This window comes from Montipora capricornis, chromosome 13 (genome assembly GCF_036669925.1).
Source record: "Montipora capricornis isolate CH-2021 chromosome 13, ASM3666992v2, whole genome shotgun sequence".
Lineage (NCBI taxonomy): Eukaryota > Metazoa > Cnidaria > Anthozoa > Scleractinia > Acroporidae > Montipora > Montipora capricornis.
Genome location: NC_090895.1, coordinates 41308635 through 41324970, shown reverse-complemented (window position 1 = coordinate 41324970; position 16336 = coordinate 41308635). Strand labels below are relative to the sequence as shown.

The window sequence follows — 16336 nt, the reverse complement described above, 5'->3', positions numbered from 1 at the left end:
GTCCTCTGCTAGATCATAGGCAAGAACCAATCAAAATGCGAGAATAACTTGTGGTTATTATATAATTTTGTTTTGACGAGTACAGGAGAGAAATGTACAAAAAATGCGTGCCGCACGTGTGGCACGACCATTTTTTTCCTCTTTTAACCAATAATATTACTGCTTTTTAGCGTTGTCGTTGCCGTAGCCGCGTCGTTTCTTAAAACTCCCTAATGTTGTTGTTACGGAGAGTACCGCAAAATTATGCGCTAAATGCGTGCCTCACGGGTAGCACGAGTATCTCAGTTTCCTCTTTAAACCAATAATATTCTTGGGTTTCGCTCAGGTGATCAACAGCCATGTTTTTCAACGAAAACCACAAGAAAAAATGTGCATAATGGTAGAATTCATTTCCCGGAGGATTGTATCGGGACCCCAACATGGCCGCCGTTTCACTTGCTTTATGACTTTGCCGTTCCTGTAGCCGTTTTCCTTTCTTAAATTCCCTAATATGTTGCACATGCATCTTCCATCTTCGAAAAAAATAAACTTAAAATTGCCTAAGGTTTTGAAAACAACGTGAACATATAACAATATTGTTTCTCTGTACATGTGTCAACAGCGTTCCGACCAGTCCATTTATGGGCCTCTTCGACAACATTTTACGACACGAACAAGACAGAATAAACATGAAATTATAGTCACGATCGCACCATTGTTTATTTAAGAAAAGCGTCCCCGTCAACGATGCTGTCGTCCATGTAAGGCGAAGCGTACTCACCAACACGCCCAAAGCTACAAAGCGCGAGAACGTCCTACTAAGCCTACAAATACACTTTTAGCAGATTCGGAACGACTAGCTGATCATATCACTGGGCGAAAAAGCTCATTTAAGTAGTCTTAATCTTGGATTAAACATGTTTTAAACTCTGGTTTAATTAATTTAAGTTAACGTTTAAGTTACTTAAAGTTAAGTTTAATGAAAGCTTAAATTCTTCTTTTACTTACTTAAGGTTCAAATTTAATGTAAGTTTAGTTGGGCTTAAACATAGCTGAAAGGAATGTTTAATTTCCATTTAATTCATCTTAAACATGTTCAAAACAAATGTTTAATTCTACTTTAATCTGCATTAAATGTATCTTAAACTGGCATTTAAGTCTTGTTCAATCTACACTAAACGCTTCTGAAAGAAAAGTTTAAGTTTGGTTTAATCTTGCCTGATCCTTTCTTAAACAAATGTATAAAATCCGTTTAATTCGCACCAAACGTGTTCAAAACAAGTGTTTAAGTTCCCTTTAATCTGCATTAAAAGTGTCTTAAAGTGGCGTTTAAGTTTTGTTTAATCTGTTATAAACGCACCTGAAAGATGTTTAATTCGCACTAAACGCCTCCGGAGCAAATGTTTGAATTTCCTTCAATTCAAATGTACATGAAGCATAAGTTTAACAGACATCAACCATGTCTGAAACAAATGCTTGTGTACATGTACTCTACACGAGTACTATTTTACTTGTAATTTAAAAACTAATAACATAGTTCTCAACCACAATTGCACCATTTTTAATCTCAATATTGTAGACATTCTTCTGCTGAATATGTATAAGTTCAAAATGGTCATTTCCTTTAAAAAGAGTATCAATTGATACAGTTATATAAATAACAATAACTTTCTAGAATACATCATTCTTAACAATAACTAACGTTCCTTGTGTTTTCCTACTTAATATAAAAATTTCCTCTTAATTGTGTACACATCGACAATTTCCATCCCTAATAAAACTTATTGTTCGTTAATCTGTCACCTAATGTTTTCCAAGGTTAATTTGAACACTTCAGAACAGCAACCCTTAAAATTCATATATTAATCTACAATAATATTGTTCCCTACAGGTAAAAATAAAAGTATCAGTCTGAAACACACAGTACACTGTATCTCGAGTCTCCAGGACTTTGGTACAGTGATTTCATCCTACATTTGTCAAGGTTATCATTAACCTGCTCTTTAAATTATTTAACTTGTTAGTCAATTCGCCCTTGTCAAACGGCAGCCATATTGTCCCAAAAGACCGAAAAAGCTTGTTTTTCCACGGCGAGGCTTGGCATGGTAAAACAAAGCTCTTTTGGTCTCCCGGGACAATATGGCCGCCGTGTGACAAGGGCGAATGCTTTCCAAGATTTGGGGTTTTTGTTTGAGAAGGGACACAGGGACCATTACTTGCCTAGATTATGCTCCATCCTTCATATTTTACACTGTATATAAAAGGGTGGGAGCAAAATATGTCTACCATGTGGTCCATGCTAAGTTAAGTTTGATCCCTCGTAATCAATTACTAAAATGCAAAAACCCCTGAAGGCTGAAGAACAGTAACATTTACAATTCATGTCTTAACATACACGATTATACCCTATAAAAATAAAGCCTATCAGTGTGAAAGATATAGGACACTGTATCTTGAGTCTCCAGGATTTTGGCTTTCAATATTTTGGAAATGGTTATGTACACAGATTTGATTCTGCCACTATGAAGCTTATCAATCTTGATAATCTATAAATATTTAAGGAAGGTTAGTTACGGTCATCGCAGATTCTGGTATTCATTGAGATGACTTGTTGTAGTAAACAGGCATTACTAAAACCAGAGGTCCTAGGAGAGCTAGCTCCCCTTGTCACTACCAGTATTAATAAATAGCATATTATAGAATGTATTTTTTTCGGTCAGAGTTGACACAGACATGCTCAGAAAAAGAAAATCTGAGTTCTCCCAAAAGGTTTGGATGATCTACCACTGAGCTGCAGGAGACCCTTGCATAAGAACTAAGTTAATGTAAACATCCTACATACTGCTTAGCCCTATTTGAATCCTAATGGGCATGGCCTTAATCATATGAACCTAGTTTAATGACCGCGCTCCCACTGGTCTCTTGTAGCTAAGTGGTAGAGTATTGGAGCAACACATGCTATGTTCAGAAATACACCCTAATGAGATGCATGAACTAATGATAGAAATCACAAGGTGTCCCCTAACCTTGATTCTTACTAAAACACAAAAATTCTGTCAAACTTGAGGTCATATGTACCAAACAAAAAGGTCTGTCTTTTACAAATGCACCCAAATTCAGGGTCAGGTGCAGTTCTGGACTAATGGAAAGGTCACAGGTTTGATTCCTGTTGGGAAACTCTGATTTCTTTTCTGAATATCCTTCCGTGTGTCACTGACTGAATAATAATATACTGTATTGGTAGATATAACCACATTTCTTTTAAAATTATCTTAGTAAAAAAAAATATATTGCTGTACCAAGAGGTGGAGGGTGAAGACAAAAGACTGCCCAAAGGAGTTTCAAGGGATCACACAGTCTGATAATGCAATTTACCAGTTAAAGATGGTGCCAGCTTTCGTTACTGTGCATGTTGAGATTTTCAGGTTTCCTATGGGTGATGCCTACTAAAACAGAGATATTTTTACCAGTTTAAAACTATGCAGAGAAAGCAAATTTAGCAAGTGCTCTTGGTAACCAACAAGAAAATTGGGGGAACCATGCATTTTTCTGAGATAATAAAGTAATTTTAATTTAATACCATACATTGCTTAGTATTTTACTGCTTCATTATCTCCAGAAAATGCCCCACTACCCCCAGTTTTCTTTCGGGATTCCAGTGGCCCATACTAAGATCTGTTTTTCCTGCATAGTCATAAAGTATATGCAAAAATACTTCTATTATAATATTAGTAGGCACCATCCTTAATTTCAGACATATTCAGCATTCCCAAAACACTTATGTACACAAGCAAATCTTTGACTTGCTTGCTTAGCAGAAACAATATTTTTTAGAAAATTTGATATAGACAATTCGTGTAGATCATGTATGTGGGGCTTGAAACTTGAGTTTTCTTTGCTGGGAGTTCTATCCCCCGTAATGGGGTCCTCCACTTCTTCATACTCGGATTCCTCGGTGCTCATATAATCTACACTTCTGGTCTCGTAGTGTCATTGTTGCCTTCAACTTTTCAAAGCCAGACAGACGCCTTTCCAATTTCTAATGATAAAAGTAAACAATATTTGTTTCATTTTCTCAAGTGCTTACAATATCTTTTTGTTTAAATTAAAAATTAACAAGATCCTGCAAAATTAAGTAAGACTTTACAACTCAAAACATATAGTAAAAGGAAAAATCAAAACAAAATTATAAAAAAGTGGTACCGGGCAAAAAATTGCACCCAAATTAATATACAGTAAGTGGAATTCTATATATCTCAAGCACCCAACAAACTTTTTTTTACAAGTTAACCATAAAATACAAAGCGACATGTTTTCATGGACTGCCATGGAAACATGACTTTGGATTACTTTATTGGTGGCGTTAATGTAAGCTTTTTATCATTTTCTAGTTGATTATGAAAGGTAAAGTGTGCGAAACTATACCCTTCCACCCACCACACATTTGCCCAGCACAGGTCATATTCAGTAAAGAGAATGTAGTGACAAATAAGCAAATGCTCTGTGGCCGAGATACAAGCTTGTTGGTGCCCAGCCCCTCAACTGCTCCTCCATGTTTGTATTCAACTATGGCGGCCTAATAACATGACGAAACACAGAATACAACTTATTTCTTCGCAAAACGTCTTTGACACCATCTAAATTCAGTAACACTGTGTAAGGGTGATAGACACCTTAAGTTACAAAAGAAAATGACTAAAGGCTTCCAGTGGCAGATATCTAGAGTCCACACCGATGGCGGTTCCTCTGAAGACACGTGTGTACATTCCTCAGCTGGCCGATCAACAAGCGAATTTTGAAGCAAACGCTACGGCCCCAAACAAATTAATTGTATTCTATAAGAGTCAAGTTAAGTTATACCTACCCTTAAATCGTTCGGGACTTCTACAGTGGACTGTACACGGCTTTTTCTGCCATGTCTACTCTTCTGTGTTTTCTGCAGTTGTTGTTGCCGTTCAAGCTCTGTTCTCAACGTTTCATTTTCATTTCGAAGAGTAACATTTGCTTCTTCCAATTTCTTCTGCCCTTCTTGAATCGCATCCAATCTTCTGTTCATCTTCTGTTCATGAGGACTAGCTGCCTTTCTTCAACCGCATCCATAGCGTAAATCTCACTTGAACAATCGAACTTCAATATGTAAACTACTACTGCAGAAAAATGCAGAAGTGTGATAGATTTCAAATGACGCACTACTATATATGGGCATTCGATATTAGACATCTGATTGGCTTTGCGAAGAATGAGCCTCGACCCCTCACGTCAAGCCTTGGTCACGCAACAGCCGAAAATCCCGCATTCGCGCGCATTTTAAGTTCCAAAATGGCTGGTTGTAGGATTGGTTGCGAGCAATTTTGTCCAGAAACTCCTGACTTCGCCCATTTTCTGCGCAACAAATGTGATACCTGTGGAAAATCGTTTCTCTATTCATCCTCCTACCGACGACATCTGAAAACTCCGTGTACAACGAGAAAACGATGTCGAAGACTCTGGCTTGCTGACGAAAATGACATAGATGTTGACAAAGATTACGATGTGGGCGTAACAACTCTACTGGACGCTTCTGCCTCTGACGCTTCTGCCATTGAAAGACTTACATCTTTCAATGGCTTTACTTCTCTATTAAACATGACTTAAACATGCTTAATGTTCCAAACAGATTTAATACTGTTTAAGTTTGCCTAAACCAGACCTAAATATTTTAATGGATTTAGTCGTATGTTTAAGGCAGACTTCAATGCGACTTAAATCTTTCAATACATTTACCCCCCTATTAAAAACAACTTAAACCTACTTAAATTCAAAAAAAGAATTTCATATGCATTTAAGGAAACTTTAATTTTACTTAAATTAATATCTCAGTTTAAGATGTGTTTAAGCGTCTTAAACATAGCTTAAAGTTTCCGTTAGATTTAATGATTGTTTAATGTGACTTAAATATTTATTAAATATTGCGTTTCACCCAGTGTATGACTCCCTGACTCAACTCGCTGCAGACCTCGGGTATTTAAAGTCGACTTCTCTAGAGAGATTTAGCTCAGTTCGCGTTTACGACAAACTGAAAAGTCGGTCCGACGATCTGCTTGTTGTGAAAAGCCTGTTTTATTTTAGGTCATTTCATTCCTGTTGTCTACCGACACCGAGCACGTTCTCAAAAGAAAGAGACAAATTAAAATAACATAATCTTCGAGGTTTTATCACAAACAAAAGTTTGCCGTCTCGCGTAACGTAAACGAGTTGCTGGGCGATTTTTCCGATAATAGATATGGTATGAAGAACTCTGTTTAAAGAACCGCAAAGCAAATTTTGCAAATATATTGAACAACCGCGTAGCTTTTCATTTTTACCTGTTGTACGCTTTTATATGTCAAGGAGTACCTTTTGATATGGACCAATATTTACTCCCTGTGAATAATTTCCTGAGCTCGCACGTATTAGCTTTAAAGCACAAGAAATTACCTTCTATTTTACTTCCTTATCCTCTTAGACTTGTGGTCGCGTAGTCTCAGTGCAAAACATTGCAGTGTATCGGTTTTAGCTGTTTAAAGTAACATGCCTTAATTTCCTTGAGATTCCAGGCGTCCTTGATCATCCGGAAGGTTGCTATACTGATACTGCACAGAATGTACCTATAAAGGAGCGTTCATATTACAACTAATACTTAAAGAATCATTAATAATTCACGAGTGGGCCAATCAACAGAAACGCAGTTCACGGTCACACCTAAATCTGATCGAATTCCCCCCGTAGCCGGGCCAATTGACTAGACAGGAAAATAAAAGGACTTCTTTATCAAAGGGCCTCCATGGGTTCAGACATCGCATGGACCGTCACTTAGCGCAAATCAAACTGCGCAAATCGCACGGTAATGGGTTCGGATTCCGTCCAAGACTGGATAATTTTCAGGCTTGCTGGCATCTGCTTAAGTTGCAAGCATTTGTGATGATCTCTCTGTTTCATTTCACGTCCATTCCTCCAATTTCATATATTCGAAAAGGGTGATAATATTCAAAATGTATCGGGATTTCAAGGTATAATGCAAGAATTAAGCGATCTGTCTGTCTGTCAAAAAACACACGCATGCACTTCGTACATAACTTGTATCTCAGTCCTATTTCGCGCGCGCGAACTAAGCAAGTGAAAGCAAGGTCACGTGCCGTCAAAAATGGAACGCCATTGTGACTTCACAGCGAGTTGGTGAAACTAAAGAAACTTGTGCGATCGTAAGATAGTGCTCATTTATTGTTCAACGTTGAAAAGCAAAAATGCCTGGACTGAGAGATGAAGATAAAGTGGATCCCATTGAAGCGCAGCTAGAAGCACAGATAGAACTGGCTAATCTCCAGAGACTGTATCGCTGTATGCGAAATGACAGGGGGACATATATAGAGGAAAGTGAAAACACAGTGCGAAAGCAAAACATGGCCATTGAAGCGCTCGTGAAGGATAACGAAGAGCTTGAGTCTATGATTCGAGTTGCGAGAAGCCGGCAAAATGAGATACAGGATAAGCAAAACGTCGAGAAGATTGTGGAGCTCCTTGATCGAGAGAAACAAGTCCACGAGGAAATTCGGCGAGAGAAGGAAGGTGTGGCCTGCGTGGATGAGAAAGTTGCCTTCATGCAAGAGTCCATCAATGAGTTGTGTAAAAAGATGGGAGGAAGCAAAGATGTCAACCATGAGAAACACATTTCCAACCTCAAGCTTACAAGGGTGATGGAAAACAGGCTAGATGAGATGACGAAGAAGTTTAGCATTGCCTTAACCGACAACTTACACCTACGAGAACACTTGAACCACATTGAAGGACAAAAAGCGAGGTTTCTTGATCTTTTGAGACGTCTACAGGTTGAAATAGTTGAAGGCAAAAAGGAGATCAGTCGCATCTCAGACATGGCTTCCGCAAACTATAACGCGAGAGACGAAGCGCAGCACAGAATGGCGTCTTTACGTGAGCGCGCAGAACGCGACCTGACCATATACAACGCCGAAATTAAGGATCTCATGCGAGTACTTGCGCATGATCGAAAGTTACGTGATTTCATGAAGACGAAAGCTGAGGATCGGGTTTCAATTTTGGAGAAAGAATTGCTTTCGCGCGCAGTGAAAAAACTGGAGACTCACATGAAGGGCCTGAGACAAGAAACAAACAAATATGAAGACATTTTCGAGCAGATAAAGAAAGCTACGGGTATCGAAGACACGGACACCCTGGTGGAGTCGTTCATCGAGAAGGAAGATCAAAACTTTGCTCTGTTTAACTATGTCAACAACATGAACACTGAAATTGAAAACCTGCAAGACGAGATTAAAAACCTGAAGGAAGAGATTGAGTTAATCGAGAAGGAGGGAGTTGAAAACGATTCAAGGAGAAAAGTCATTCTGCGCGAACTAGAAGAAAAAATGGACAAAGTAACAGAAGAGTCAAGCGCTGTCAAAAAGCAATACAAACAGACTCGAAGGTTGCTGGAGCAGTTGAAGCCAACAGTCGAATCCTTGTTCAGCACGACCAAGTGTAATCGTACGGCGATAACAGATCTTCTAGGAGGCGGAGCAAATGTAGACGATAACAACATTTTGCAGTATCTCGGACTTGTTGAGCAGAAATGCAACGAGCTTTTACAGACCAAAGCCCTACATAAAGCCAAGTTTGTAGTCGAGGAAGCTGCGACGGAGGTACCGATTGAAGGACTTCAGGGCGCTGGTCCACAACCTGCGCATGCGAACTTGAGTATTGTACCTCCGCCAATTGAAGAAGATGCAGACCAACCCTGGTTCATTAACGATGCAAAACCGCTGACCGTTGAAGAACTTCAAGCGCTAATTGTGCAGGGAACTGTGCGGGGTGGACCCCTGAAAGGCACAGGGGCTACAAAGTTTCAGGGAAAACGAAAGCGAGTTTGATTTCTGCAATTGATGAAATGTAACATTTTGCTTTCTTTTTATAAGAGCTTAAATAAAAATGTCTTTGCTTTTGCTTCGAAGTTGCTTTGTTTGACTAAAGTGGTATTTGTAATGACAAATTATCCAAGAACACCTGGGGTCAGTTGCTCGAAGCCGTGTTTGAGTTAAGAGATATCAAAACCTATAGAATGCTTAATTCTGATTCGAGCAACCAGGGCCAGATTGCTGCGACGTGCTTCGAATCTTGCCTGCCCAGTCTACATTTTGTCAAAGTTTGAATTTCTGTTGCTTTCTTAGAGACAGAATTTACCATAGGAACATTAAAGTAACAACAGCGTAGTTCATTTTGACTAGCTTTACTTCTTATTGGCCACTACTCGATATGCAACTAAACGCTAACCCAGAAATGACTTAGTTAAATAACACAAATTAACTAAATGCCTGTCGAGCATACATAACTAAAAGTGCTACTATGACGAAATTTGCATCTTCCCTATCTAAGCCATTTTGGCACATAAACACGTAGTCTGTATGAGAAGAAGAATGCTGTTTACCATTTTCAAATATCTCTTTTTGTTCTGGAGATATTCAAGTTTTTTAAATATGCAAAGTAGCCAAGTGATGACGTCATAAACCCAACCAAATTTTGATCAAGTATGATGGAGAAAGATATCTCAGCCAATTTGTATCAGAAATACTTGGTTCTTTGCAGTAAGATTCTAGTAGATGTGTTCCACAATATAAGCATACCATTTTTGTTACCATGGCAACATACTGGGTTCCAGATCTCCCTGATATTAAAGGCTTTGCAGGCTACCTTTGGCGTTCTGTTTTGGTATTTGCAAATGGTGCCTCATCTGCATGATCCTGCCAGCATATGAAGATGTTACGTCGAGTTTATGGCCTTGGTAAATGTATTTCTAGCCTGAGATCACCAAAATATTGAAATCAGGTTGGAGGGGACTGGAAAAGAGTGAGTTGCCATGGGAACCAATTTCTTTACAGTCGTTGGTGTGTTGCCTTCAGAACTATTAGCTCACCAAGTTTCAATGGTCTCTGATGCAAATTGACCGATTCGGTTGGGTGAATGAAGTCATCAGCCTTCTCATTTGCATTTTTTACACATTTTTCAAACTTAAATATCTCCGGAACCAATGCAGATATTTCCAAACGGTAAACAACATTTTTAATGTTTCATGGTACTCTATGTGATAAACCAAAAAACCCAAGGGATAAAAATTTGATCACAGTAGCACTTTAAATTAGACGTTTGATGTTGCTCTTTAGCAGCATATTTAAATGAATAAAAAATTAATTCAAGTGAGACCTTGACTGAGCTGATTTTGAAAACTTACAAAAATATTAATCCTTTCTTTCGCCGATCTACGGCATCAACATGGATAAACTTTGAAAAACTGTTACGCTGGACAGTTTTCAAAAACCCCAATCATAATCCATTTCAATCTCCTCAATTTTACCCATCGCTGCCTGCACAGGAAAAAATAACAGATTCCCATTTTTGGATATTTTAGGGTATTTTGAAGAATACCAATAAAAATCCCAAATTTGGCAAAGTGAGACAAGTCCCAACCAGAGAATTCCCAACCAAGTTCCCTGATTGGGACTTGTCTCACTCTTCCAAATTTGGGATTTTTGTTGATATTCTTTAAATACCTTAAAATAGCCAAAAATGGGAATCTGTTATTTTTTCCTGTGCTGCTTTTGTATTTGCTGTTTTATTCAAACCTTCGAGTTCCTTCAATATTTCAGGGGCATCCGGTGATAATCTTCGGTGAACTTATGTGTTCGGGAGAGTCAACCTGTCAAACAGCTATAGATTTCTTTACTCAGTTAAACATCATACTTTATAAGGTTCGCAACTGAAGGGTTCACAACTGAAGGTTCGCAATGATAGGGCAATTACGTTTTAGCGAAGGATATTTTTGAAATTGTTGGCACCTGAAAAGGTCACTTAGTAGTTTCGGATGAGCAAATGGTTCGCTGGGAAGTTTTTAGAAGGTAACGTCCAGCGAGCGGTAATTGTGAAGAAGAGCTCCCCAAAAAACCTGTCGGCCGACAGTTGACCGACAGGTTACCGACAGTCTACCGACAGCAAACCGACAGGTTAAGAAAAAAGAAAAATTGTGGTAAAAATCATAACATTCATAACATAACATTCCGTAATGGTGATGTATGACTCGACAGCCTTCACCTACCTACCGATCGACGGCAAAGTTGAAATTATGTAAAGTAGTGTTATCAGTTGTTATCAGATGCGTAAAGGATATGTCACTTGCGTAATTTACAACACACCAGACAATCTAAGAATCACATTGGAAGATAATTTAATCGAAAACTCGCCTAAAAACTCTGAAAACCATAAGCTACGTATCGATACAAACACTTTCGTTCAAATCGCCCTACAATGCAACGCGAGCAATGTCTGAAATGAAAATATCATTCCCCAAAATTTTCGGACACTTCAATTATTCCGAACAGATCAAATCCTTCTAGGTGATAAAACATCTCTTTAGACAGTCTTTAAACGTTACAAGAAGGCCAGAAATGTCTCTCAAAGGCTTTTGGCTTAATTTCTCGTGATTGTTTACGTTTCGCTCGATGTGGTTGCCAGGCAGTTTCCAGTTGCCGACTTTGCGCTAAATCTCTTGACATATCCACTTTAAATTCGAGCAAAATCGATTTTCTTGAAACCCAATCATAAATTCTGAGTTACATTTCGCCGAGTTCAAGTATAAGAGGTTTCAATCCGGCTTGAAAACTGATTGTCACTTGGTTAAGCTGACATGCATTTTGAGACCTTTTTGCAGCTTGGACAGGATGCTAGTTGCTCTCTAAATTGTGATGATCATTCGAAATTCCAAATCTGTACACATCATCATCGGTGGTAAAAGAAAGTATAATAAATAACAAATTCTTGAGTTTATTTCCTCCTTGTAAGTAATGTTTTTTTAGCCAAGTCATCGCGCGTTACGCGCGAGCAGTTGCGTGACGTCACCTCACGTGACTTTTCTAACTCTTGTACCAGTCTCAGAGCTACGTGAGAAATTTTGCTCGCTGATGATGGACAGCGCTGTGCGGGAAATTATCTTCCTTCTAGCCTTTTTGGTATTCTTAGCTGTTGGGATAACAGGAGTAGATGCCACAAAGAAGCCCAGGGAAAGGCATTTATTCGTTCAAAGGCGATCGCCACTTCCCGGTTCTCCGAGAAAGCTGCTCACAGTTGAACGGGAGGCTCTCGACAACAATTTTCCCTCCAGCGACAAGCGAGATGCTCATAATATCTTATCTAGGGTTCGACGATCTATAAATCCAGATACGTCTCCCAAAGTGAACGAGGTAGGGTTTGATAAAGTTATCCAATGTGTGAAAGTTTGCTGTAAATTGCGTGCAATGCAAATGAGTGGAATTTTTCGGCATTATTTTGGATGCAATATTTCTCCGTTCTTTGCGGATAATGGCAGCTTCCGCATTGAAATTTGAACGGAATGGCGCTGTTTTATCGTTTCGCAAGCAAGGCTATCTTTTCTCGGTGTAGTTGAGGTTTTTGCGGTAGTTTTTACTCGTTGTTTTGGAAAGATTTGGAGTAACTATAAAGGTTCGGTTACATAAACTTTTATGCTCTCAAGCTTGACGTATGCGTGCAAGCATGTAGCTTGCAGCAAAGTTATTCACATCAGACCAAAGCGAACTTCCAATAATAATACCTCCTCAAGAACCTCTTCTTTCTTTAAAGTCGTTCAGATATTTTTTGTGGGCATACTGTACATGAAAATTCCATCTTTTTTCCACACTCCACCTTGAATTGTGCTTCTGGAAACCCAACGAAAAGTTGAGAGTAGATTAATTTAGTTGGTAGATTTCATTGTCACCAGAAGGAACGACATCTAGTGTTTGTTTAACAAAGTTATATTTTAGTAAATAGTTAGTCAATGCGGAATGATGAAGGACTGTCTGACCTGGGCAAGCATAGAAACTGTTATTTCCATTTTCCAAAAGGCCCTATGGTTTGCAGCTGGTCTATTAGCACTTCACTTGAAGTTTTTGACATTCATTGTTAACGTTTGGTACATCATTTAACATACCTTCATGGAGCAGGTGAAATCTCATGTTTTAATAAGAGTTGTAACTTATGTTTATGTACAGTACAAGCTACATGTTAGGCTGAAAGGAGGGCTCTAAACAAATAAATTATTTATTTGTGTCAGCTGAAGTTGTATGAATTCCATGAATGATTCTGATTGGTATATAACTTGTCAGTTAATCCAAAACTATTAACCCATTGCCTCCTGGGGGTTCCCATCTGACGAGTAAAATTGTCTGGCATTAGACAGTAAAATATTAAGTATGGCCGGTTTAGGCTGGTTTCGTGGTGAATGGGTTAAAATGTTTGAGTACAAGTGGATGAAATAAAGGCAATAAGATTAAGTTGGATTCAGACAAGGAGGTGGTATTTCCCTAGTAAAAATCTGCTTACATGTCTATGATTTAGTTTTATATTTTGCAAACTACAACATTAGGAATAAGACATTAGAGAACTCAACTGCTTTCTTGCTCTTTGAGGTTATTTTCTGATGTATTTGAACACAGGAAACAATCTTATCAAAAAGCGATAAAACAGCTAAGTTTTGTAATGCGTCATTTCTATATTTCTTAGAACTGGTAATTACTGTGAGTAAGTGGAATACTGCCAAGAGGTAGCAAAATGGATCACATCCCATGCACCACAACCCTGTCCTTGATACTATATATGGGCACAAGTCTGAAATCTGTGCATCTCAAATGAACGTGATTAGAATGGCTGCCTCATAACCTTGGCAGCAACTACATGTAAAACATTGTGACAAACACTGCTCTTTGATTATCCTTTGTTAAGGCTGATAAAGTAGGGTTACCGTAATAAACATTGTTTGCAAAATAATGTGCTTACAAATCTGTATTCTTACCTGTGATTGTGTGACTTTGTGTTCACTGGAAGTAAGTTCAGTCAATTGCAACTGATGATTTTACATTGCTGATGAAGTTCAGGTGGTTCCAACAAAAATATGAGCATGTTTAAAAGGGGATATAATAGAGGTTGCTAACCCATTTCCTCCTATATTTTCCCTGTTGATGAGTAAAATTGTCTAGCGTTAAACAGAGTAAGATCTATTAAGTGTCACTCTTACGAGTTAATGGTTAATTTTATTTACTACATTTTGACAAAGGAAGGAAAGGAAAGGAAAGGAACTTTATTTTAGTGTCTACGTGTAGTTATTCTAGTGCTCGAGCACTACAGTAATTGGGGACACTGTAAACTGAAATCAACAATTACTGAAAATCAAGTCAAATGGTTGTTTTTGAGGAGAGGGGAAAACCGGAGTACCTGGAGAAGATCCTCTTGGAGCAGGGAAGAGAACCAGGGCCATATTGGTTGGAGGCGAGTGCTCTCACAACTGCGCCATCCCTGTACCAATGTAGTTCTCTGGGCTCTAGGTTTTTTGGCATCTTTTTCTTCTGAAAGGCCAACAATTTCCCGCAATATGAACTTCAGGATGGTAAATTTATTCATCAAAGTACAGTATGAACTAGTTATCATTGTAAGTCAAGAATTGTAGCCTGTGTTCACATACAGCAGTAGCCATTTAGTATTTCCCACAAGTAATGAATAAATTATGTTGGTTGGCTATTTTGGGAAGAAAATACAGACTGATATAAATAATATTGTCAGGGGTTTCGTTAGAAGCCGGTCACTGGCGGTATATATACCGCCATCTGTTTGCCTCTCACCGCTGGCTACTCCACCTTGATTTTTACTTAAACCCTTGTATAAAAGACAAGAGTGACCGCCACTTATATTGATAAGCCCAGGCATGTACTTCAAAGATTATTGAAATTTGGAGTAAGGGAGTCTTTGCAGACGTCATTGTTTAGATTATTTTTGTTTGAATAATGTACATGGATACAAGTTTAATCAGGCCTGCATCATGCTGATGTACGTTTATCAACAAATTGACCTCAATGGTAAAAGAACTTGTTAAACTTACCTAGTTAAATCTGCAGTTTAAGCTTTCTTTTAGCTTTGATAACGAGCCAGTTATTAGCTATCAGAAACTGATAAATTCTTTGGTGGAAAATTAGGTGCTAATGATCCCATAATTCTTTGGAAAATTTTGAATTTTCAAAGCATCTTGCTCAGAGAATATCTGTTATACGGGGTTCAAATTTTCAGGAGTACCTTATTATGGAATGCACTTTCAATATTCATTAACCTTATTCTCTGCTAACTGATTAGAAAACGATGTCCTTAGATAGTGCTAATGAGGTAGAAAATATGAACAAAGATTCCCCTATGTTTGCCTATCATGATACCAAGACTGATCAATATACATTTTTTTTGATATTGTGCATTGAGATGCTCTTAGTTATGTAATGCCTAAAGACATTCTTTCTGGTCTAAAAATGATTTAGAGACATGGCATTACGTGAAGGAAAAAAGATGTAATGCATATAAGAATGCAACCTCCTTTTTGCAACTGAAAATACAATGCTTTTACAGAAACAACACCACTGTCATAACTGACTAAAAAAGCAACTCATACATATAATAATTGCAATCATTTTCAAGGCTGTTGCCTAACAGGAGCCCGGTAGCCTGGGGCTCCCAAAGAATAGCTCTGGGCGCCTTAATTTTTTTACAGCAACACCTCTCACTTCATATGTTGGGCTCCTAAGTTCACAGCGTTTAGCTCTGAGGGCCCCTTTAAAATTTCTTAGGCAGCAGCCTTGATTTTCCTTTTCACTTTCTGATACGAAGATAAGTATTTTGATTGGTTGTTTCTCAGTGCAGATGTGTCGGTATCGACCATTGCTTTTATTATTTGAATTTTTTTAAACGGTATGTTGTCACCTGGCTTTTAAAAGTAAAAACATCACTAGTTCTGATATTTCTGGGTTAAAAAGTTATCAGAAGAATAGCTCTTTTGTTTGATGGACTGATATCTTTATTCAGTTCAGTGACAGATCAGAATCCTTTTGCCATAACCTTAGGCCAGTAATCAACAATAACTGCCCATCTCTCTTTTTAGTAAGGAGGTATTGTAGTGTTAAAATAGTAATACCTTTTCTCACGTATCAGTATCTTTTTGCTTTCTGAAACTTCAATATCCATATGATGATGAAAATAGAATATTTCGTACCATTTATATTGGCATGATCCACCCTCCTTAATATATACATTGTACATACCTTCAATGAAAATGAGTGATAAAACAAAGTGAATTCTGATAACTGTGTTGGCACGATCAGCAGTGCGGCCTGATACAAAGAAACACATTGGCAATTTTCAGATGTTTGCTTCACTTGTTGTCATTCCAGCTTAAGATCTTAATCAGCCTTTTTAGTTCTTTATGCTGCAGTGTAAGGATGATATATGTGACAGTCACAGAGGAACTGATCCG

At 38.2% G+C, this 16336-nt stretch overlaps 3 protein-coding genes across 3 annotated transcripts in view; 2 read left to right on the top strand and 1 right to left on the bottom strand.

The window, feature by feature from the left end:
- The window catches only part of LOC138029867 (conserved oligomeric Golgi complex subunit 6-like), a 50178-nt gene extending 43591 nt beyond the window's left edge, over positions 1–6587 (bottom strand). The window contains exon 1 of the mRNA XM_068877699.1: positions 6436–6587. The gene's annotated coding sequence lies outside the window, so the exon portion shown is untranslated. The remainder of the gene's footprint in view (positions 1–6435) is intronic.
- A 654-nt stretch (positions 6588–7241) lies between these two features.
- LOC138029868 (outer dynein arm-docking complex subunit 1-like) lies at positions 7242–8903 on the top strand. The gene has a single exon (XM_068877700.1). It carries the CDS (start codon positions 7242–7244, stop codon positions 8877–8879), a length of 1638 nt encoding a protein of 545 aa, XP_068733801.1. The 3' UTR covers positions 8880–8903.
- Positions 8904–11936: 3033 nt separating this feature from the next.
- The window catches only part of LOC138029858 (sortilin-related receptor-like), a 139973-nt gene continuing 135573 nt past the window's right edge, over positions 11937–16336 (top strand). The window contains exon 1 of the mRNA XM_068877675.1: positions 11937–12236. Coding sequence (XP_068733776.1) covers positions 11958–12236 — 279 coding nt within the window. The 5' untranslated portion in view covers positions 11937–11957. The remainder of the gene's footprint in view (positions 12237–16336) is intronic.